At 41.5% G+C, this 22,314-nt stretch overlaps 1 protein-coding gene across 1 annotated transcript in view; it reads right to left on the bottom strand.

Moving 5' to 3' along the window:
• Window positions 1–2,561: 2,561 nt before the first annotated feature.
• Mcoln2 (mucolipin TRP cation channel 2) overlaps window positions 2,562–22,314 on the bottom strand; it is a 55,365-nt gene continuing 35,612 nt past the window's right edge. The window contains exons 8-14 of the mRNA XM_027935271.2: window positions 18,087–18,199; window positions 16,751–16,900; window positions 15,232–15,333; window positions 14,993–15,115; window positions 7,198–7,404; window positions 5,800–5,921; window positions 2,562–3,394 (exon numbers count right to left, since the gene is read on the bottom strand). Of these exons, the coding sequence (XP_027791072.1) occupies window positions 3,358–3,394; window positions 5,800–5,921; window positions 7,198–7,404; window positions 14,993–15,115; window positions 15,232–15,333; window positions 16,751–16,900; window positions 18,087–18,199 (854 nt within the window). The 3' untranslated portion in view covers window positions 2,562–3,357. The remainder of the gene's footprint in view (window positions 3,395–5,799; window positions 5,922–7,197; window positions 7,405–14,992; window positions 15,116–15,231; window positions 15,334–16,750; window positions 16,901–18,086; window positions 18,200–22,314) is intronic.

Here is a 22,314-nt window from a genome sequence, read left to right on the forward strand (position 1 = left end):
TAGTGTCTAAAATCAGAAAGCTGTGCTTTGGATTTAGCTATGAGGTCCCCTTCCACCTATCAAGCAAAAGACACTTCAAGCATTTTTTACATGTAGTGTAAGATTCTAGATGCCTGTAGAGAAAGACTCCGTGTCACTGGAAAATAGCTGAGATATTCAAACTCAGTGTCAGGCAAAGCAAAATAAAAATTTCCCAAGTTGCATGAAAATAAAAAAAGAAACTGATTGCAATAAGGTTTGTTCATCCAATGATATTTCAACAAGTAGCTGTTATAGGAGAGTTGTTCAGATATATGGGATCGTATCTATGAGCATTGCAGCACTTTATATTATTATCAGGAAACAAATCTGTGTCCAAGAATGCAGGAATGGATTATTGAGCATACTTTGCTAATGACTTTAAGGCCCTTGAACATCAGAGCCAGTGCTGAGCTATTTTTACAAGAAGGTCCTCAGGCAACAGAGGGCGACAGGCTATTTGCCCCTAGGTTGAAAGGCTGGGCTAGTGCTGCATTCATAAATCCAGGATTCCAAGGCTGGGCCTCCCCTGGTCTCTGCACACCTCTCCACCATTATTAGAGTATAGGCCCTCAGCAGGATCTGGTAGGTGGTGACCGGAATCCTATGAAGGACTTTTCCTAAATACCACCCCTCACCCTTTTGCACTCACTACCTTGGATAGGTGCAGGCTGAGAAGCAAGCTGACATGTGTTTTCCATGTTCTGACAAGTCTGCTAAAGTCCCCTATGAGAGGACTGAGGGCCAGTGTGTACACCTTCAAGACCATTACCCTTCCATCAGGACAGCTGTCCCCCTGGTGGGGGGCCATTTGGGCTGCTTCTTCATGCTGCTCCTCCAAAATTAAGTGTGAGCTTGTTAGGACTGAATTGATAATTGTCTCCAGGACAGAGCTAGATGAAGGAATTTTGTACTCATAAAATCTTTATCAAAACAAAGTCCACCAAAACTGTGTGGTGAGCTCCTTAGGAAATAAAGATCTTTTTGACTGGCCTGGGTGAACATATTTGTACACATATAGACCATGCCAAAAAAAATTTTTTTAAGTGCTAATGTCCACTGAGCACTTAGGTGTCATGTCCTGTTCTAGGCACTCACATTTGATGTATGTAATTCTCACAATTTCCATTTTACAGATAGGGAGATCTGTCCAAGGAGACTCAGGAGGAGGAGGAGGAGAGCCCTGTCAGATATGTTGCAGAAGCAAAGCTCTAAATGTCTGCACAATTCCATGGACAAGTGAAACCTACTTCAAACATGGCAGACAATTGAAAGAACAGCTTAGGTTTCAATGCCAGGTGTGGCATGAATGGTATGACTTAAATGCCAATCCAAATTTATTGAGATTTATCATCACTGAGAAGAAAGAAGCGACTTACCTACCAGGACCCCAAAGCTGCCACCTAAACTGAAATTCTAAAGGGCAGGGGATGTAACTCAGAGATACAGTGCTACATGCATGAGGCCCATGCCCAGGACCATACACACATGAAAATTGACTGGAATTTTAACTCAAATCTATCTTGATGGCTTCCATACCCACACTCTTTTACCATCCCAAGTCACTGAGCTTAAGATGCTACATGGGGCTTTGACTGTTTTCACTGCAAGCCAAGGAGGTAAATTCTACAAAGGAAGATTAGAGAATGAAGTCATTAAGCAGAAAGGATATGACTCCTAACTTTTACAGTCAACTCCCCAAGTGGAGGCCTAGGAGAAGAGAGAAAATGGTTTGTCCCAGATTTGGTCTATTAGCAGAGTATGAGTTAACATTGTTCAATAAAATCAGATAATACAGTTGGTAAAGTAAGAATTGTTGAAAATCACTAAAAAGGGACAAAACAATGTTTCCATAGATGCAGAGTAACCTTGAAAAAAGATTTTTCTTTGTCCAGCTTGAGGGAAAAGAAAAGGAAACATGAAAGTCAATAAAAGACTAACATGAATCAGGAAGACCATCATTAATCCTCTACTCAAATGGCAGTCACAGCTGCAGACTGAGAGGAGATTCCATTCAGAGACAAAACTAAGTACATGGGGTTACTCTCAGAAGTTAACAAGTGGCCCAATTATGTCCCTGATTATGGAATCAGGCAAATGATCTCAGAACCATCGGTTTAAAGGTTGTTAGGCTGAAAATTAAACATAACTCTTGACATTTTCATAAAAAATTAACTAAAATGATAATTTTATCAAAGTATTCTGAGTGTAGACATGAGTTACTTACTCCTTTAAGAACTTCAGTGGTATGAACTAGATGATCTTCCCTGCCTAGATTTGGTGTGTGCACTTGAAAAGTGGGGAAAGGAGAGAGAGGAAGGTAAGGCTTGGGCGGGGAGAGGCATGGCTGAGGCCAGGGAAAAAAGGAGCAATCCAAGGATGAGAGTCCTGCTCAACCCAAGTTCTAGTCTTTGCCACAAAATTAAAAATTGTTGACCCCTGTCCCTTTTATATACCAGGTAGTTAGTAGAAATGTGACCTGAATTTTTTACTAGGTAGATGTTAAAAGATACTAATAAATAAATAATAATAGTGCAATATGGTACAATAAAAATAAATTTATTTAAGGAAAAATATACCGTATTTCCTTGCTTAACAAAGCTGAAGTCTCCACCACAGTGGAGAGCAATTGTTAAAATGAGTGACCATTGCTACAGTTCACTGCCACATGTCATGTGTGCACAATCAGGAATTAGCACAAGTGACGAGGTATCCTCATGTTCTGTTTCCAATTCATCTGATTGACTATGCCAAAAGTCACTTAAAACATGTTGAAGAAGAAAACTTGCAAGAAAATAGATCAAGAATTGTCTATTGCAGGTCTTTCTGTTGAATGGAGTGTGATCTCAATATGGTTTAATAGTTCTCCAGCACAGAGTCTTAATTTGGTATTGCATCCAACTATATTTCTGTGCAGACCATGAATTAACATATGTCTTTGAACTTAATAATCACTATTAATACAAATCCTTATCTGACAATAAACACACACATTTAAATACATGGCTTTCAACATCATTGTTTTGTACAGTCTAAAAAGGGATTGTTTTTCCATCCCAACGGCATCATGTCATAAATTAAGAGAGCAGTAGAGAATTTCATTATCACTGCTTAATTGCACTGATGCCCAGTAGCAGCCCGTGGTCTATTCTTCACCCTCCAACTTTTTATATAAAGTTTGGAACTTTGGTCATGGTCAGCCAGCTGACTGTCGCTCTTCTTTCCCAATCCACAATTAAATAAGACAATCCTTTAGGAATTACTGGTCCAGGATAATCTGGGGTCTATTAGCATTGCTGCTGGAAAAGGAGGCCTGACACTTAGTTCTTTAGCAGGACTTTAGTTAATAAGTATCAAGTGGTCATCACTTCCTTGCCTGTAACAGAAAGGGGGTGGGGGGGAAAAAAAAGCAATGATTCAAAAATCTTCACAAAGATACAGAAATACTCTATTCTAGGCACACATAGATTATATGAGTGAAATAAGTAAGAATAAAACAGACTAAGAAGGGAAATTTAAATTATTTGAGATCTGAGTAGACATTTGCAGAAACACACTTGAGCAGTTGTCCATCTCTTAGGACTTCCCTTTCCCCTTCTCTAACAAAGCCTATCAATGGCTTAAAGGCTGGTTTCCCTCCTTCACTGCAGGAGAGAAGAGGCAAGTTTAATTCACATCTGCTTACACAAGCATCTCTTAACCGAAAGCCATGTCACTTTATTCCTGGAAGGGGTTTCAGAGACCACTTAGCTCATCCTGATGGCTCACCTCCTCACCAGTGGAGGAACCAAGAGGTTGAGAAGAGGTCACAGAACACACTTGATAAGTGGCATGCCCCCAAACAAAACCCAAGTGTTCCGATGATCAAGCTAGGAGCTCTGTCAACAATCCAAAGGAGGATCAATGTGTGAGGGTTTGCTGAACTGCTTTGTTGAAAAGGAGTGACCAGGGACTGGGGTTGTAGCTCAGTGGTACAGCACTTGTCTAGCATGGGTGAGGCCCTGGGTTTGATCATCAGCACCACATTAAAAAAAAAAAAAGGAAGTGACCACACCCACATCTTGCCAGAGGCAGAGCTGGTATGGAAGGATGTGGTCTATAATGTGGACTGGACACCAATCTCTACAGTGCATCTCTTCCCTGGGTTGCCTCAGGGAGGTCCTTCTTCAACATTTACTATGCATTTATAGCCTTCCTCAATTTCTTTCATTCTTCTGTTCCTAGCCTTTAAGCACATTAGGGCATAATTATTGATGGAGTCAAAGCTGTCACTTGGTCTCAAGGCCTCCTTAAGATCCACTTCCTCCCATCAGACCCCGTGGCCTTCACTTGCTCTTTGCAAGGTCCATACAACCCCCAGGTCTAGCTGACTTTAATCATAGCCACATTTGGGGCAAACATGGTGACAGCGACCTCAGTCTTGTTTGATATCCTCTTTTATCAAAACTTTCATCATACTTCTGCTCTTGATTTTCTTGGTGAATTCTCTTGTTCCCTTAAATTCTTTCATTCCTGCCATGGACACACCCTCCTTCATACCATGCATCTTCCAAATAACCCTTAGCAATGGTCTGCTGAGTTTGCTCCCTTCTTCTCACCTGTCAAACCCAGTCTTGGCAATCAGGCTCCCAGTCCTGCCTTTAAATCTTTCATTATTCCATAAGGCTACACAAGAAAATCCTTAATAGCCTCGGAGGGCTTTTTATGATGCAAACCAAGGTCCACATGGTAAACACCACAGACCATCAGTCACTTTTCAGAATTCACAACTATGTTTCCCAGTAAATTTTCCCCCCTTATATTTAACAACATAATAGAAAAAAGCCAACTCAAAAAAAAAAAAAAAGCCCAGGCCAAATCCCAGAAGGCAGTTGCCTATTAAGAAAATTATTTTCCCTTTATCTCAGTTTCCACAGCAACAATTTAATGCTCACAGAGGATGAAATATGATTTTGAAGATTCAAGTCTTCTTAGAAGACCTCATTTCATATTTACCAGACATTCTTTGGATATGCTCAATCAGATCATTTCAAGTCCCAAGATGCAGTAAGAATTGATTAACAGAAAAATACATCCTGAAGTTTTAAGTGGCAATTATGTTCCCCCATCTTCCTTAGGAATTTGATTTTAGAGAAGCCTTCTCAAAATCATGGGTAGGGTATACTTTAAGTTAAAAACTTCCATTCCTGACTTTTGATGAAAACACACATGGGATCATTTAAGAAAACTGTCCTTGTTTGACCCCCATTCTAAACCCCAAACCATGGTGCGGTATCCTTTGTCCACTGAGGTTGAGGAAATTTTCCTAACAGTCCAGATGACAGCAAGCAAAGCACAGCTCTCCAATGAAGAGCTTCCTCTACGGGTGGGTTTGCTGCTCTTCTCAAGAAGGTTATTTGCACCATAAACTATAAGAAGGGAAAACGCCTTTGACATTCTCAGACTTCCATCTACAAAATCAAGAGTTCTTAATTTTGACCTCTTGCTGTAGCCGCTTGAAAGCCCTGCCTCTTGACTTTTGGGGTCTAATTCATGCCTTTCTGTAAATAGGTCTCATGATATCCCTAAGAGATTGCAATCATGTCATGCAGCTTTCTACACAACCCTGTTTTGCAAGAAATAATTCCTTTCGAAAGCCAATTTAGGGAGGAAAATAATGAAGGATGAAATATCTCCCACAACAAACTGATTCCAGAGTGTAGGGTTAACCTTGGAGCAACCCTTTCCTAAGGCAACGGAGTAGCTCATCTCTGGATGGTGGAGATTAAACACAATACTGACCTCCTCAGACAGCAGACACTGGACAGGAAGGCCGAGGACTCTTTCTGATACTCCTCTTTGCTGCTACATTCCTTCAGGAATTCCTGCAGATCCGTTTCAGGAAATCCATTCTGCTGGTATTTCTTTAAAAAAGCACACAATGTTGTTACCCTCTCTATAGAGCATGAGAAATTGCTCCCTTTGTCAACAAACCAAATTCACCTTTGCTAAAATAAAAGTCTCCCACAGTGCAAGCTGAGATCCAGTAAGTGATATTACCAATGATGAATTAATCTGTCAGTCCCAGAACAGCCAAGACAAGGCCACCATGGGAACAGAGAACAAACTAAAGGAAAATTCCAGAAAGAAAGCCAGGGAGAGCAAGGGATGGAAATAGTCCAAAGTCTAAAGCTAGAATGCTAATTGCAAGACTATATAAGACCTCCCACTCCACACCCTGCCAAGGTAGAATCTGCCTGTGAAATTGACCACTGAGACAGAAAGAAGTAGATTTTTTTCCAAGCAGAAACAAAGACCCTAGGCCTAGGACCGCTTCCCTTCACAATGGGTGGGGTCACCGAACTCAACAAGAGGCTTGCCCATGCACAGGGACACGGCCACTCATGGACACCAAACTCCACAGCAAGAGCGTGCAGGTCTCCCTCAGCCATGTCCTGCTGTTGGAGTCAACCACCATCCCCGCTGGATGCTAATCCCCACTAAGTCAATACCTGGCTTTCTTCTGAGTTAGTCTGGGGAAGGGTTAAGCAGAGGACAGCACTGAAGGTGCCGACATGGTACCCAGTGTTGTTCAGGCACTGGCCCTGAAGAGGTCTTCCAAGAATAGCCATCTGCTGTGCAGGTGCCTGGGGAGGCCAACTTCCCTCAAGATACGAACTGATAAATTAGGTCCAGCCAGGTGGCTTAGAAAGGTCCAAGCTAAACAGAGAAAAACCCTTCACCCTCCTGACTTAAAGGAAACCTGCACCATGCAAGTGGCCAATTCATTCAGTATAAGGTCCGGCAATATCTGGACAGTGGTCAGGGTGGCAATCATCTCTCATCCCTGAAATTTATCACCCAATACCTAAGTTCCAGGTAGCCATGCAGGTAGGTGTGTCCATCAGTGCCTAGAAAGGTGCCCAGCTACTGGTCTCACCTCCTCTCCTATTTCCTTTCTCTTTTCCACCACACTTACAAACCAACACACCAGGTCTGGGTAACAGGGACATTGTCCTAAATGCATATTCAAAATTATTTTCCAGCATCTAAAAGTGTATTTTCTATAAATCTTCAAAATCTAAATAAAATTATAATATTTTAAGTAAAATATATTTTCCTGTCTTCCAATCTATACAGAATTTACGGTGGTTTGTTTTTTTTTTTTTTTTTTTGTAGCAAATATAGATAACAACTTACTTTAATGGTGTCGTAAGAATCCGTAATAAGTGCAATAAAAAGGCTGAGAATCATGTATATAAAAAGGCTGATGAAGGAATACAAGTACAGACGGCTGAATAGCCACACCAAGATGCTCTTCTGCTGGATTTGAGCAAAGGTTGCAAACATGTCGTCACCGTTGACCAGGGAAAAGAGGCACTCGGCGACTATGTTCAGGTTTTCAAACTGCAAGAGGGAAACAGATCAGCTTCTGAGATAAAGTAGGCTCCAGAGCAGAGAGCTTTAAGAGTTTTCTTAAAGTTGTTTTTGTCATTAGTAGAAGACAGAACACCAAAAGAACTAGACAAACATTATTCAATACCCATTCCATACTTTCAAAGAAGATCTTTTGACATTTCCCTTGGCTTTTTACCATGCATTTTGTATATGTTCACGGTTACTTCATTTAACAAATTTGGATCCTGATTTTTTTTTTCTATTTAACAAAGCATCTTCTTATTCATGCATAGAGAGCACTTGTTATCTAATAGACCATTTCTTGAACATGCCAAATTTAACTACTTCCCAGCCACTGGATATTCCAGGTTTGCTATTATAAAGTATAACAATGCAATGAACATTTCTATGCACAATGTTTTTTCCTGTTATTGGGTCTAAGCTGTTAACATTTTTAAGGTTACAGTCTGCTAAACTGCTTTCTGAAGAACTATGGTGGCTGTACACTAACACCAGCAACAGATATAAGAGGCTGGGACATAATATGGGACCAAAAAGTTATGCTATGTGCATGGTTTCCCTGTAAACTTTCCAAACATGGGTTCAAGTAATTTTAGCACATTAAAAACTAAAGGCTGCCCAGAGGCAGGAAGTATTGAAGGATAAATAACTAAACATGGCTAATCCTAGGATTCCCTGTTACCAGGTAGACAGGCCACACAGCCAAGGTGTATGATAAAGCCCTGCGGCATAGTGGAGGTGGGCCATACCTGGTAAGTGACCCTCAGACCAGGACCAGGACCAAAGGCTGAGTAGCTCCCCAGTGAGAGAGACTATGTGTCCAGTGACTATGGGGATGCATGATGCTGAGCCTCAGGAGCAGGGACTGGAGAGGCATGTCCACATCACACTGCATAGGGCCTCCTTGGGCCCTTTATACACTTCAGGCTTAATCTAGTCTATAAGTAAACACAAGTAAAAGAAATTCAAACCAGATGGGGAACATGATCTGCATTCCTCAAAGTAACCAAGAACAAGCACACAGAAGATCTAGAAGAGGAAGAGTCCAGGGCAGGATGCCAGTCAGAGGCAGTGGAAGTCCAAGTAAGACAAGAGACTTCATGACCAGAGGTAGGGAAGGTGTATCTAGGGCAGGGCTGAGGGAAGGGACTAAAAGGACTCATGTTTAGACAAGGTGAGTCTGAGTGCCACAGACTAGGTATTTTAGTTGAAGGTGTGCACCTGGAGTTGAGGAGCCCCTGGGGAACGCCATAAACCTTGGAACCTCCAGCTGTCTTGGATTTGAACAGTTGACAAACTTTACCACATCCACTAAGAACAAATAGCAGTGCTTAGTGGGCTTATCTCTAGGGCCAGAGGATTAAATATTAGGTGCCTGTGAAACGCTTCTATCTAAAGAATAATAATGAACTAGTACACAAAAGACAATACAGATTTTTTTTTTTTCCGGTGCTGAACCTGAACCCAGGACCTTGCATATGTGAGGCAAGTGCTCTGCTGCTGAGCTACATCCCCAGCAACAAGATATTTTAAGAAACAGATGAACCAAGTTCCTGTACTTCTACCCTTAGGAGCAACGGCCTGTATGCCCATTAAGTCAGTGTGGCTTAGGGGGTTCGAATGCCCTTGATGAATGTCTGGGACACCTTCACTCAGAAGTCATGCTACGACTTCACATGCAACAAAATATACCTCCCACCCCCTAACCAGGAAAAGGGACATTCCTTCCAAACTTACTGATTTCTGTCATTGAATCCAATCTCCTATCTAAGGATCATTAGCTCCAAAATAGTCAAGTACTTAAAACTATGTGTGGAATTTTGATCTTCAGTCCCTTCAATCTCCTAAGGCCTGTTCTTTCGACATGTTTCTCTGATCCACTTTTTTTTACTCCACTCTGATTATCAACATTTATAAGTGGATTATTACTGAAACCGCCAAGGAAGTGTCTTTCACTCCAACCTCTTCACCCTACAATCCAAGCTGCAGTGAAACCTAAATTTCATAGATGAAGATGGGTTTCAGGTCATTTCTCTTGCTTAAGGTTAGACAAAGTCTGGATGCAAAGTACAAACCCAACCAAGAAGATTGGAGTAAGTTCCTCCTTCATGCGGCCTCTCTGCCTCCCTTCACTGTAAATATGAACATCCTGTGCTTGTCTCTGCCCACAGCACCATGCCCATGGTCTATGTCTTGTCCTCATGGGATTTATTCTCTTCATCTCATGTATTTTCCTTCAAGTCAAAGTTCAAGGACCAATTCAAAGTCTGCTTCAAGACAGCCTGCCCTGGCAGTTCCAGTTCTTTCTCTGCTCTCTGTATCAGCAAGAACCACAGAGCAATGCACACTTCTTTTTACCCCTATAAATAAACACCACATCTTATACTTCTTGTCCCATGGCTGGATTGGGCTGGATGAAGTTGGTGGCCCAAACAATAATCACATACATACTTTGCTAAATCGACAATTTTCAGAAACTGAATTAAAGATACTCTCCATAGAGACATGTAGGGAACATCCAGGTGAGCAATGCACTTAATATGCAGGTTACTTCACAGTAAGACAGGCAATTCCTAGTATAAATATTTTCCTCTTGTCTACTAGTCATAAGCTGGTGAAGTTAAGCTGGTTCTATAGATGTCAGTAACTACTCTGGAATACTACTGTATTCCTCAATGTTTCTTTAAGAATCTGGTCAATTCCTTTCTTTAGTTTAAAACCCCCTAACAGTTTGTGGTTCAGGTTTCAGAACTGTAAATACCTAATTAGTCAGTACCTACCATATTAGTTTCTGAGTTTTCTATGGTTATTTAATTTCAGTTCCTACCATAATAGTTTGTTAATTTTCTATGTAGTTATCTAATTTCAGCCTAGACATACTATCTGCCTCAATATTAATATTATTCATAACCATTAAACCTCTCCTTCCTATGTAGACCTAAGAATTATTATAGCCCATCAAAAAGTTACAACTGAGACCAAATAAATTGATTGGTGAATTCCCTGTCATTTCTGTATTACAAGAATTAGCTATAAATCAGAGTCAGTCTCAGTGGCCAAATCCCATAGAAATGATCTTAAAATACAAAGTAACATCATAATGTGCTTCCAATTAGAAGGACCACATTTACAGGGCACTGTTTTGTTTTTTTGGGGAGGGATAGGGTACCAGGAATTGAATGCAGGCCACTCACCCACTGAGCTACATCTCCAGCCCTTTATGTGTTTTATTTAGAGACAGGGTCTTGTTAACTTGCTTAGGGCCTTGCCAGATTGCTGAGTCTGGCTTTGAACTCAGGATCCTCCTGCCTCAGCCTCCAGAGCCACTGGGATTAGAGGTGTATGCCACCATGCCCAGCTTGTTTTGGTTCATGAGATCTTGGACCCTGGAAAGTAAGTACTGCTGTCTCTCTTTCAACAAAACTTTTTGGGCACCTGCCACCTGTCCTGAGACTGGACACTGGGAACCTAGAGAATAAGCCATAGTTTCTGCCTCCCAAGAACTCAGTCTAGAAGAAACTGACAAAGTCTGATGCACTGCAGACATTTAATAAAAATTAAATGGGTATTTCCATAAAAAGTCCCCGTAGTTTCTACAGGACCACACTGCAAATCCAAACATTCATTTCATGAATGATAATTTAGTGTTTGAGCCAAAAAGAACTTTCACTTAAATACAAACATAATTTTCAATAGCTTATGTTGGAGAATGATAGAAAAGTTTGCTGGGGATGTGGCTCAAGAGGTAGCGCGCTCGCCTGGCATGCGTGCGGCCCGGGTTCGATCCTCAACACCACATACAAACAAAGATGTTGTGTCTGCCGAAAACTAAAAAATAAATGTTTAAAAAAAAAAATTATCTCTCTCTCCCTCTCTCTCTCTCACACTCTTTAAAAAAGAAAAAAGAAAAGTTTGCTTCGAGAGCTGATGACCAGAATCTCATGCAATATTTAGATAATATGTTTAACTAACTAGCTTTTCTTTGGAATAAGAGGTACTTGGTTAAAACCAGAGGCCTTAGAGGCATGAAGGTATATCAGGTCTGCAAAATTTTATTGCTGGCATCAGCAAAGTCCAACAATTTTTCAATGCCTTGGTCTTTTCATTTGTAAAATGTGGACAATGCAAAACCATTATTTATCCCTCCAAGTTAAAAAAAAAAAAAAAAAGTCCCTGGAACTATAAAAGCCACATTAGCGTAATGTTTAATAATTCACGATGAGGTCTGGAAGAACATCAACAGTCTTTAGCTCTCTGTGCCCAGACATTTTGAAAAGGCCTGGTGCCAAAGTCCATTAGGACTAGAAATGAATATCGGCAGGACTCTTTTTGTACCTCTGCTCCCCTTCGGTTGAACCAGTGAAATCAGATGTCTAACAGGAAAACAGGAAGATGAAATGTCATGGGACTCCAGCTACCAAACAGTAGCACCAAATTATAATTTTTCTGATATGCCCCGGCCCCCGCCCTTTAGAGTTGTTTGCTTGTTTCAAAGAAAGAATTAGCTTTAACCCTTAAAGTCACTGTGTTTTTAAAACAGTAGAAAATGCTTGCTGGGATGCTCAGTTCCTCAGGGTTTTGAGTAACACTCAAGGTCCTCTGATTCAATGACTACTAGAAGAATCTGAAAATTCTGACACTTTGGATTAATTTAGGAGTGCTGGGACAGGGAGCGGTAAAATTTTCAAACTTCAGATTAAAAGTGGCAGAAATATGGAGCAGAAAAGCAAAAACTTCAGAACCTGACTTGTGCATTTATTGAATTAACTGGTCTAAATTTTCCCAGTCATCAGCCTAGCAAAAGATAAGAGAGGAATGCTATAAACAGACCTGCTGGGAAACTATAGAATCACCCCTCATGCCTGTATTCCCCAAGAGAGACAAAGAAGCTGACCTGAAGTGAGAAATGTGTGTACAAGTTTAATGACCAAAATGGGAGCCACCTGCCACGTGTGACTCTTGAGCACCTCATATGTAACTTATCTTAATTGGGATAAGCCATGAGGACAAAATAGACAATAGATTTCAAAGACTTAGTATGAAAAAAAAAAAAAGGAATGTAAACTGTCTTACTATTTTACATTGCTTACATGCTAAAATAATATTTTGGCTATACTAGGTTTAATGAAATATAATTACGATTAATTTCATCTGTTCATTTTTTGTGTGTGGCTACTAGAATATTTTAAAGTGTACACATGAATCACATTTGTAGTTTATGTCACATTTTTACTGGATAGTACTGGCCAAGAGCATCCCAATTTCACCTAGATCCCTTGAAAAGATAAAACTGGACATATGGAAATGAGGTCAGGCTCATCAAGCAAATAACCTGATTTTCCACTAGGTGATCTTGACACACATCAAGAGAGTAAGACTGATTCCTGTGGCTTTTCTCTCACTGTTGCTTTCGAAGTACTTTGGATCAAACTAAACGCTCTTTTATAATGATCTGTTTTATATAGTACTGAGAGAAGCCCTACAGACACCAGTCAAAGCATTTATACTGAGGTCAGGTACATCCAGATTTGAATCCATTCACTCTCTGGGTAACCCTAGAAAATTTTAATATATTAAGGTTTCTATTTCTATAAAAGGATAACAGTATTTTCCCACAGAGAAGAGGAAGGGAGGTACTGTAGTTCTGATCTCAAATGTTCCCCAAAGAGCCATGTGCTAAAAGCCTGGTTGCTAGCCTGTGCACTAGTGGGAGAAGGTGGAACCTTTAAGCTTGGGGCCTAGTGGGAGGCAGGTAGGTCATCAGGTGTGGGCCCTTGAAGAGGTTCCTGGAACCCCAGACCCTTCTCATCTCCTTCTTTCCTTCCTGGCTGCCATAAGAACAGACCTCCTCTGCCATACATTCTGCCTTGAGGTACTGCCTTGCCACAGGCCCAAAGCAATAGGGCCAAGTGACTGTGAACTGAAACCTCTGAAGCCGAACCAAAATAAACCTTTTTATCCTTAAAAGTTGATTCTCTCAGTATTTTTTGACTGTGACAGAAATCTAACTTGGGAGGGTTAGCGCAGTAGGGGAGATAAAGAACTTGGATACCAGGCCTAACAAAAAAACATCTGAAATGGTAGCCATTTAGTAAAATTCAAGTGACATTAATTGAGCATATTCCAGAATAATGATGGGGTGGGGAAGACAGGAGTGGGGAAACAAAGGAAATGGGATCCTTTGTCCTGAGGTCTTGGGGCCAATGGATCAAAATCAAAATCAATGGTTCAGTATCTATTCCACACAGTACAACACTGCCCTCTAGTGACAAAGAGATGGAGATGTTCTCAGAGTATGAAGAAAGTAAGGAGCAAAAATGTAAATTTTCCTAGTGGTGGAGACAACCAGTTCTCCAGATCATAGATATCATATCAGAGAACAATTTTTACTCATGAGTCACCTTCAAAGCAGTGACATGAAATTGGAAAAGCAATAAGATTACCAAGGTTTATTATTAACCCCGAAGTTGTCTATCTGCTAATTACATAGTGTCTCAAATAGGAAAAATAGTAATTCCCTTTGCACATAGTATGACATTCAGAGAGGAAAGCCTAGGTATACCACTTTACTAGGTTTTCTTTTGGTTGTATAACAGAGAAGGCTTGAGCTTCAAGGATAACTTTCCTCTCTGTGAACCGTCTACAAACCACAGTTGATCACATATTTGTTCAATGCACCTAATCGTGGTCAAAACTTAGGGTTGCACTGTTACACAAACTTAGAAACAATCCTTTGCATTTGGGCCTCTTTTCCCCTGTAGAGTGCCTGAGGATACCAGTACCCCAGGCAGTTGTGGGGATGAAATAAAAAAGAACACAGAAATGCCCAGCCCGGTGTCCAACACAGAAACAGCAAGTGTTAGCTCCTGTGATTCCAGCCATGGGTCCGTGGAAGAAAAACTGAAGCTATGATCATTACTTTTACTTCTGTGGTTTGAAAACAAGACCCAACTTAACCTCGTTTCATTTCCTGATGTCTCAAATTTATCAATTTAAAGCAAGAATATCTTAGCATAACTCGGGCATTTCTGAGTTTATGATGCTCAGTACTGATGACTGAAGCTCAGTAATAGTTTGAAACCCAGATTCTGACCTTTAACCCAGCACAAAGATGGCACTCACAAAGATGGTTCTCATCTCCATCAGAGATGAAATGGCCCTCCAGGTAATCTTTACTACCTTCCTTCTCCTCAACTAGTGTGGACGAAAACCCTAAGACTTGGAAGTAGAATGATTTTGTAATAATTTTTCTCACTCAATTTTTATTTTTACTAGAGTGACCTTATGCCCAAACACTTGTCACATGATGATCAGCTGGGTGAATGCATGACCCCTCAAGCCTACTATAGACAACTAGGACACACATGCTCTCCAGACTTCTGCAGTTCTTGTTTCAATATCCTAAAGTCACTTCAATTTCCCAAAAGGGAAAGAGATACAAACCTGAGATAAAGACACCTACTTACTGACATCACAGGTGAGTGCTGGGGAAGAATGTTTAGAAGGCAAGTGCTACAAACCCGTTATAAAGGTCCCAAGGGCCTGTGGTGCAGAGGGAAGAGTGAGCGCTACACACCTTCTCATGATATGGGCCCAAGACAATCCAGCCACAGAAGGTGTAACCCAGATAGATCATGCCAGCACAAGCACAGAACCGGAGAACTTTGGGCAGTGAGGCTTGCATTGTTAAAATGAGCACCTGGAAAAAAGTAAGGGAATTAACAGAATGGGGGAAATAAAAAAGTTGCTATGGAACCCAAAGAAGAAATGAGTCCCACCCAACCACAATGGTCCTTCCCAGCATCAAATGCTTACGTTATATGCTTGGAAATACCCCAGGTATCTGATGACACCAACCCAAACGAAGAGTGTAGATGTCCCAAGCAAAATGCTGCACAGGTCATAATTTGTGAGATTCTAAGGAATGAAAAAAAAAAGCAATAAATCATTTACCTCACTTTCAATGGATTGGAAAGAATGTTCTATCTGTCTCCCTATAGGTGCTACTAAAAGTTTTTAAAAAGAATGCAAAAAATAGAACGCAGTCCCAAATGTTTGTTTCTTGTTTCCTTTTAGTATTTCAATGGGTTGAACTGATTTTTTTTCCATGTAGTCTGAAATAGAAATCGCATTCACCACCAATCTAGGCATTATAAAAGGTGTTTATTAAATATCAAACAATACAATTCAGCTGCCTGTGAAAGCAAATTCCAACATGATCTGCTAATCCCACTCTCAAGGAATTCCAGGTCTAGTTGAGGACACAAACACATAAATGCAATTCTAATAAAGTATATTAAGTGCAATGAGAGAGACAATGCTCTGCTTGTCAAAGAGGGCTTCCCTTGGGGGCATGACCCCAAAGCAGAGCTACACCTGCAGGACGGGATGGAGAAAGTTCCACAGGCAAATGGCCGAAGGCTGAACAGACAGACACATAACACCAAGAACCAGCAAGTTGTCCTGAACAGGCAGGATCAGAGCCAAGGTTGGGAGTGGGAGGAGAGCCAAGGGACAGAGACAGAGCAGGATGAGGGAGACCCGGGAGCCACTTCCTAAAGTAGGTCCTGGGAGGTAGGAAGGAGGGTAACAGCAAGATGGACACTTCTGAGGAAATTACTCTGACAGCTGGGTGAATGAATCTGAGTGAAATGAGGCTGAAGATGGGAAACGAGAATGGAGCCTGCTGGGAGAGTCCAGGCCAGAAGAGAATGGCCCAAAGAAGTCAGCAGCAGCCATGATAGAGAAGATGGGCACTGTGGTGGTGGGAGGCCAGCTGGTGGGATCCATCAACAATACAGCATTGAGGGCAGAAGGCTGGATGAAGGAGGGAGCCAGCCAATCTCAAGCCAATCTCCTAGTGATGAGATTGAATCAACTAATTTCTGCAACGTGTCAATTAGTTACTGGTCACTGGTAAGTATTCCTGCCTTGCCCTCATCTGTCAGGGTACCCAATACTCTTGGGTCATTACCACCAGCTCTTGATGCATGTTCAGAGGAAATGATTGGTTTATGACTCAGTTTCTCCTTCTGCAACTACCATAAATGGATGGATGAATGAATAAGGCCCAAACAACCAATCTTCTCAAACTTCAGTTATTATTCCAAAGATGCCACCAAATTTCCTGGAGGATAGTCATAGGAGGATCAGTAGCCACGCACACTAGGTTCCTCACTCCCTTTATGAGGAAATTAAGAGACAGGAGGCCTCACTTGAATGGGTGTGAGAAAAGAGAAGTAGACCAGTCTCCATAAAAATGTTATATCTTAAAATGCCTGACATCATCCAGAAGAATATAAAGAACATAAGATTTGAAATGGGTTGTCCTCACCTTTGCTTTGATTTCCATTTTTAATATGGATCCAATGATTGTCATTAGGTCGCTGATAATCACCAGGACGTACCATCCATTGATGAACTCCCACTGGTCAGCGTCACACACACGTCGCTTGTGCTTCTCCAGGAAGAAATTTAGAAATCTCTACAGCAAACATTTAAAAAAGCATTTCTTACAAATCCCATTGCTCTCGGGAAGCAGAGGATAGGTGCAAAACAGTGCTCTTGCCTGTAAAATGACGTGGCATATCTTTCCCAACTTGATAGTTCCAATTCACAGTGGGGGTGGTGGCACACATATTTCCTCATCATCTACCCCAGCTGTAAGTAAGCTTTTGAGTGGCTGCTAAATTAACTCGAACATTAAATACACATGCTCTGGCTCCAGAAGACTCTTGTCAAAATAGCTTACACACAATATGTTCCAGATACTTTGAATATTATTGACTCATTCAAGCTGAGGACAACTCTGGGGACTAGATACTATCCGTTTGTCTTCTAGGTGAAGGAATGGAGGCCCAGGGAGGTTGAGCCAGGAACTGAGTCCAGCCAGGAACTGGCTCCAGAGTATGTGTTCCCAGCGTGCCCCCTGGCTTTGGCACAGAGAGGATCTTAACCTTGTACTCAGAATATGAAGAGGATTAGACGGCAGATAAGAGAGATGGGTGTTAACAAAGTAAGTTGGCTGAATCAAGATCAAGGAAAACAGAACAGACTCTTGCTCCACAAATGGTAATTTCAATGAGTTTCCATTTCCAGTGACCCCAGTAGGAATTTACACACATGCCACAAACCAGAATAAGACTGGCAGCGAGCTGGAATATATATATTCATTAAGATCCCTGAGGGTAAAAAAGTAAAGTGAAACTCAGGGGAGAATTTTTAAACTATTTAAAAAACAGAAGAAAGCATTTAATGTTTCATTATGACCTTTTACCAAGCTTCTCTGTCAAAACGAACTCTGATTTCAAGACAAAAGATGAAGCTCATACATGCTATTACTCTGTTCATGCCTGAATTTAAAAGGGTCTCATTTATTCTGGAAACACCCAAAAGCATGAGAGTTCACTTCTGTGCACCTGCACTTGTTAACTCACTATTAAGCAACAGAATCATTATCTGATTCCCACCTGACATCCCCCCGGGAACCTGTACTTCCTTCCCACCCCTCAGGCTGGTTAGAGCCTCCAGGGAGGGGCCATCATTGGACAGAATTAAGTGAGCCAAGGGGCCCAGGAAGAGTAGGGAGGGCCAACATCAGCAGCCCACTGTTTGGACAAGCTGAGGGTGCCTGCCCACATGGGAGGGAGAAAATGCAAACACGCACTTACCTTTCGTAATCGGAGAGCAAGAACAACAGACCTTGTGCACAGGATGAGGGAGGCCAGGCAAATCACAATGACAAATGCATCAAACACCAGGACATACTGAGTGTTTTTCTGAACTGAAGAACAAAACAGAATGTAAATGCTAAACACATCTCACCTGAGAATAACTTCCAAGCAAAAGGGCAGTCTGAACAGACGTTCAAATGGAAACTTCTGTTTCTTGTCAGAACAAAATGGCAACTATCAGAAAGGATCCCACTGAAATCACTCAGAAGTCAGCCAGCAAGACGAAGCATCCCCTGGTGTGAAGAGTCACGCATTTAAAAATACACGAAGTGCTAATAAATGCACTGAAATTAACTTATAAATATTTACTGTAGCACAGAATTCAACAGAAGGTAATCCATTTGGACGGACCTACCAAGTTGTTTCACACATCAATTTGCCATTAATATGAGGAAAAATTAAAATGACACCCCTGGAAGCCTCATTTCTGCTTCTCAGCCTCCCTGCTCACGTTCCCAGTGGAGAGTGCTGATTTGATAAACGTTTTCTGCATGTGCAAGAAATAACTTCTTGGAATGGAAATGAGGAGGACAGTGGTAATCAGATTTTTGTTCTGGAATACACAGGAGCAGGGAGAATGTGCCAGAGGGAAATGAAACTGTACCTTGAGCTTCTCCTCAGACTTTATGGGAGCATCCCACACTCCAATCACTACCTTCTCCTTCTCTACCCTGTGGCCACACTGGTCCTCCTTCTTCTATCTGCTCACCTCAGGGACTTTGCACATCCTGTTCCCTCTGCCTGGGACAGCACCTCTCTCCCTACACACATATGCCCAGGTTATTCATTTTCAGTGTCAAGTTTCAGATTAAACCCCCCTCCTTCTCAGAACAAAATTTCCTAAATTCTCATCTCTATTAGCCACTCTTATGTTCTTCCATAGCACTGGCTACAGCTACACACACCCAAAGACACTGATCTTATATCCTCAAAGAAGACACGGTGTAGAGCACAAAGACAATAAAAAATGGGAAAGGACGTAAATCTCTGGAGCCTGATGGCTTGGGTCTCAGGGAAGTCACTAATCCTAAGCCTCCATTTCCTCTGAGAAGTAGATAGAATGGTAAAAGTTAATAACAACAACAACAATAAGACAAATATCACGGGGCTGTTGTGAAGATTACAAAAGTTCATGTATGAAAAGCACTCTGAAGAGCCCTAGGGAAATAACAGGAGCAAACACCCGCCGTGCTTACCATTTGATCATTCAGTATCCATCTTCCCCAGCAAATGACTGGCTGTCTCTGTGAAGCAGGGTCCCCGAGCACTGTTAAAATACAGCACTTGTGCCTAGCATAATGCTTTAGCAAGCTCACAAATAAGTGAAGAGCTTCATGCAGACCACTGAGTGATCTAAATTAGAACTTATGAAAATCTGAGCCGAGTCAGAGCAGAGGGTCAAGAGAAAGCAAAGAGTTGTGAGAAATGAAGGAGGGTCATGAGCTGGTCCTCAGGTGGACCTAGGGAAGGAGGACAAATAAGACTGAATGACAGTTTTCTGTCCTGGGTAAACTGAGTTCAGTCTGGACAATCAAGACCGGAAAGGATGACTTGGACGAAGGACAGGTGACCTTCAGAGGAGAGTCTAGGTCAGAGTGCTCCACAGCGACCTTCAGCAGAGGAGGCATTAAGAGAAGGACCAGAACACCCTCAGATTTAATAACACAAGGATGTGAGCAACCCTGGACCAGTGTCTGAGGGCAAAGTAGCTCATCCAGTAGGGCATGAACACAGCTGGCTAGTAAATGTGATTCACCGAGCAAATGATTCTACCCAGCTACGTTCCAGGCACCTCTGCTACAAAACAGTGTGGGCAGCATCTGCTCCATAGGGCTGTCCTGTGAGCAGGCACAACAACCAATGGAAAGTGAGTACCCAGCTGCTCACAGCTGCTTTTAGCCATTTTATACTGAAGAAATTTAAGTTATCTTGAAATGTCGTCTGACAGATAATAAGACAACATAGCTCTACCACAACACAGCCCTCCCCTACCCTTGGGCCTATGGAATAGGGCAGAGAAAATGGGAAGTTCTTGGGAAGATGAGTCAGAAAATCCTAGGAAAGGCAAAGACAGCTTCTGGTAACTTTCTTTATGACCTATTCCTAGAACAAAACCTGAGATTGCTTGTATTGAGCCTAATCTGCAGATAGGAAAATAAACAGACCTAGAAAGATAAACCAGCCCTCCCAACAGAGAATCCGGAATTCTATTTTTCCTTGAATTACTGAAAAGACAAGTCTGGTGTGTTAAAAAATGTAGAGTTTTATAAACACAGCAATTGCTTTCTCACCCCATTGAAACTACGTTACCCTACAGGAACATTTTCCAGATGTGGGTTTAGAAAACACTAGTCCAGAAAGATGCTCTGCCGACCTGATTAGGTGTATCCCACACCCAACTCCACCCTTCCCTACCACTGGTCTGCCTGAGGGGCCGTAACCCAGGGTCAACTAACTTACTTCCCCTTCCTTTAATACCCATGACATGCCCATCAAGGAAGAATCCTGCCCACTAAATTGCTCTACTTACAAACTTAAGTTAGACACTCCAGTCAGAATGGCAGTTATCAAGAATATAAGCACAATACATGTTGACACATTCATACACTGCTGGTGGGACTGCAAATTAGTGCAACCAATCTGGAAAGCAGTATGGAGATTCCTTAAAAAATTTGGAATGGAACCACCATTTGACCCAGGTATCCCACTCCTTGGTTTATACCCCAAGGACTAAAAAACAGCATACTACAGTGATGCAGCCACATCAATGTTTATAGCACAATTCACAGTAGCCAAACTGTGGAACCAACCTAGATGCCCTTCAATAGATGAATGGATAAAGAAACTGTGGCATATACACACAATGGAATATTATTCAGCAATAAAAGATAATAAAATTATGGCATTCGCAGGTAAATGGATGGAGTTGGAGAACATCACGCTAAGCAAAGTAAGCCAATCCCCCAAAACCAAAGGTCAAATGTTTACTCTGATAAGTGGATGCTAATCCATAATGGGGGGCCATGAGATGAGTGGAGGAACTGTGGATTGGGCAAAGGGGAGGAAGGAGAGGGGAGGGTGTATGGGGTAGGAAAGATGAGGGAATGAGATAGACATCATTACCCTAGGTATAAGTATGATTGCAAAAAATGGTGTGACCCTACTTCATGTACAACCAGAGAAGTGAAAGATTGTGTTCCATTTGTGTACAATGAATCAAAGAGCATTCTGCTGTCATGTATAACTGATTAGAACAAACTAAAAAAACAAAAAACTTAAGTTAGAGGAAGATTGTAATACATGTGGAGATGGGCATCGAAGTCATAAAAGTCAACATGAGTTTTGTATGTGAAAAGGGATATTTCCTCATATTTTGCTTTGAGATAATACAGATAATGGCAAGGAGAGAGAAGTGTATGTAAAAGACTCAGAACACCTTGGAGTAGCATCAGGAGCCCACCAGATGTCGCCCTTGTCCTCCTCCCCCTTCCCCCAAACCAGGGAAATCTTAACCCACTAGACAGCTTCACATGAGGCGGGGGAAATTTCCTAAACTGTATTTCAAACTTCCGATTTTTAAGTCTTTCACATCCCCTCATTTTATTTTAAATTCGTATTTTCCTACTGACAAAGAATGGCTTCTTAGGATGCAGTTCTAGAGAAACACATGTAAATTTTTACTGTTTTCACTCTGCGGTGTGAGGTTTGTGTTTCTCCTTGTTGACCACAGGAGGGAGCCACGCGGCCCCGCATAGGCAGGAAAACCCCAGGGTCTGTGTGGAAGCAGCTGCTTTGGAGACAGATTTGATCTACCACTCATTCCCTCATTTTTACCTTCATACTGACTATTCCTAATCACAATTTACATGCGACAAAGGTTAGGTTGCGTTTTTGTTTGTTTGTTTTAGGTTTTTTTTTTTTTTTTTCAAAGAAAACAGATGCAACCCATACTCGGACTTGCAAAACATGCATCTGACCTGTGCCAATCTGTGAAAGTGGTACCTACTGGAAATAGGAACCCCTTTTAAACAGAAACCCAAACTGTCCATTCTGATTGGAGAAACTACTAAAACCAAAACTTTTTAAAAATGCGAAATCATCAGGCTGTCTTATACAACTGAAAAGTAGCAGGCCACAAAGCTACCTGTTTTTTTAAAAAAAAAAA

This window comes from Marmota flaviventris, chromosome 10 (assembly GCF_047511675.1).
Source record: "Marmota flaviventris isolate mMarFla1 chromosome 10, mMarFla1.hap1, whole genome shotgun sequence".
In the NCBI taxonomy this organism is placed as follows: domain Eukaryota; kingdom Metazoa; phylum Chordata; class Mammalia; order Rodentia; family Sciuridae; genus Marmota; species Marmota flaviventris.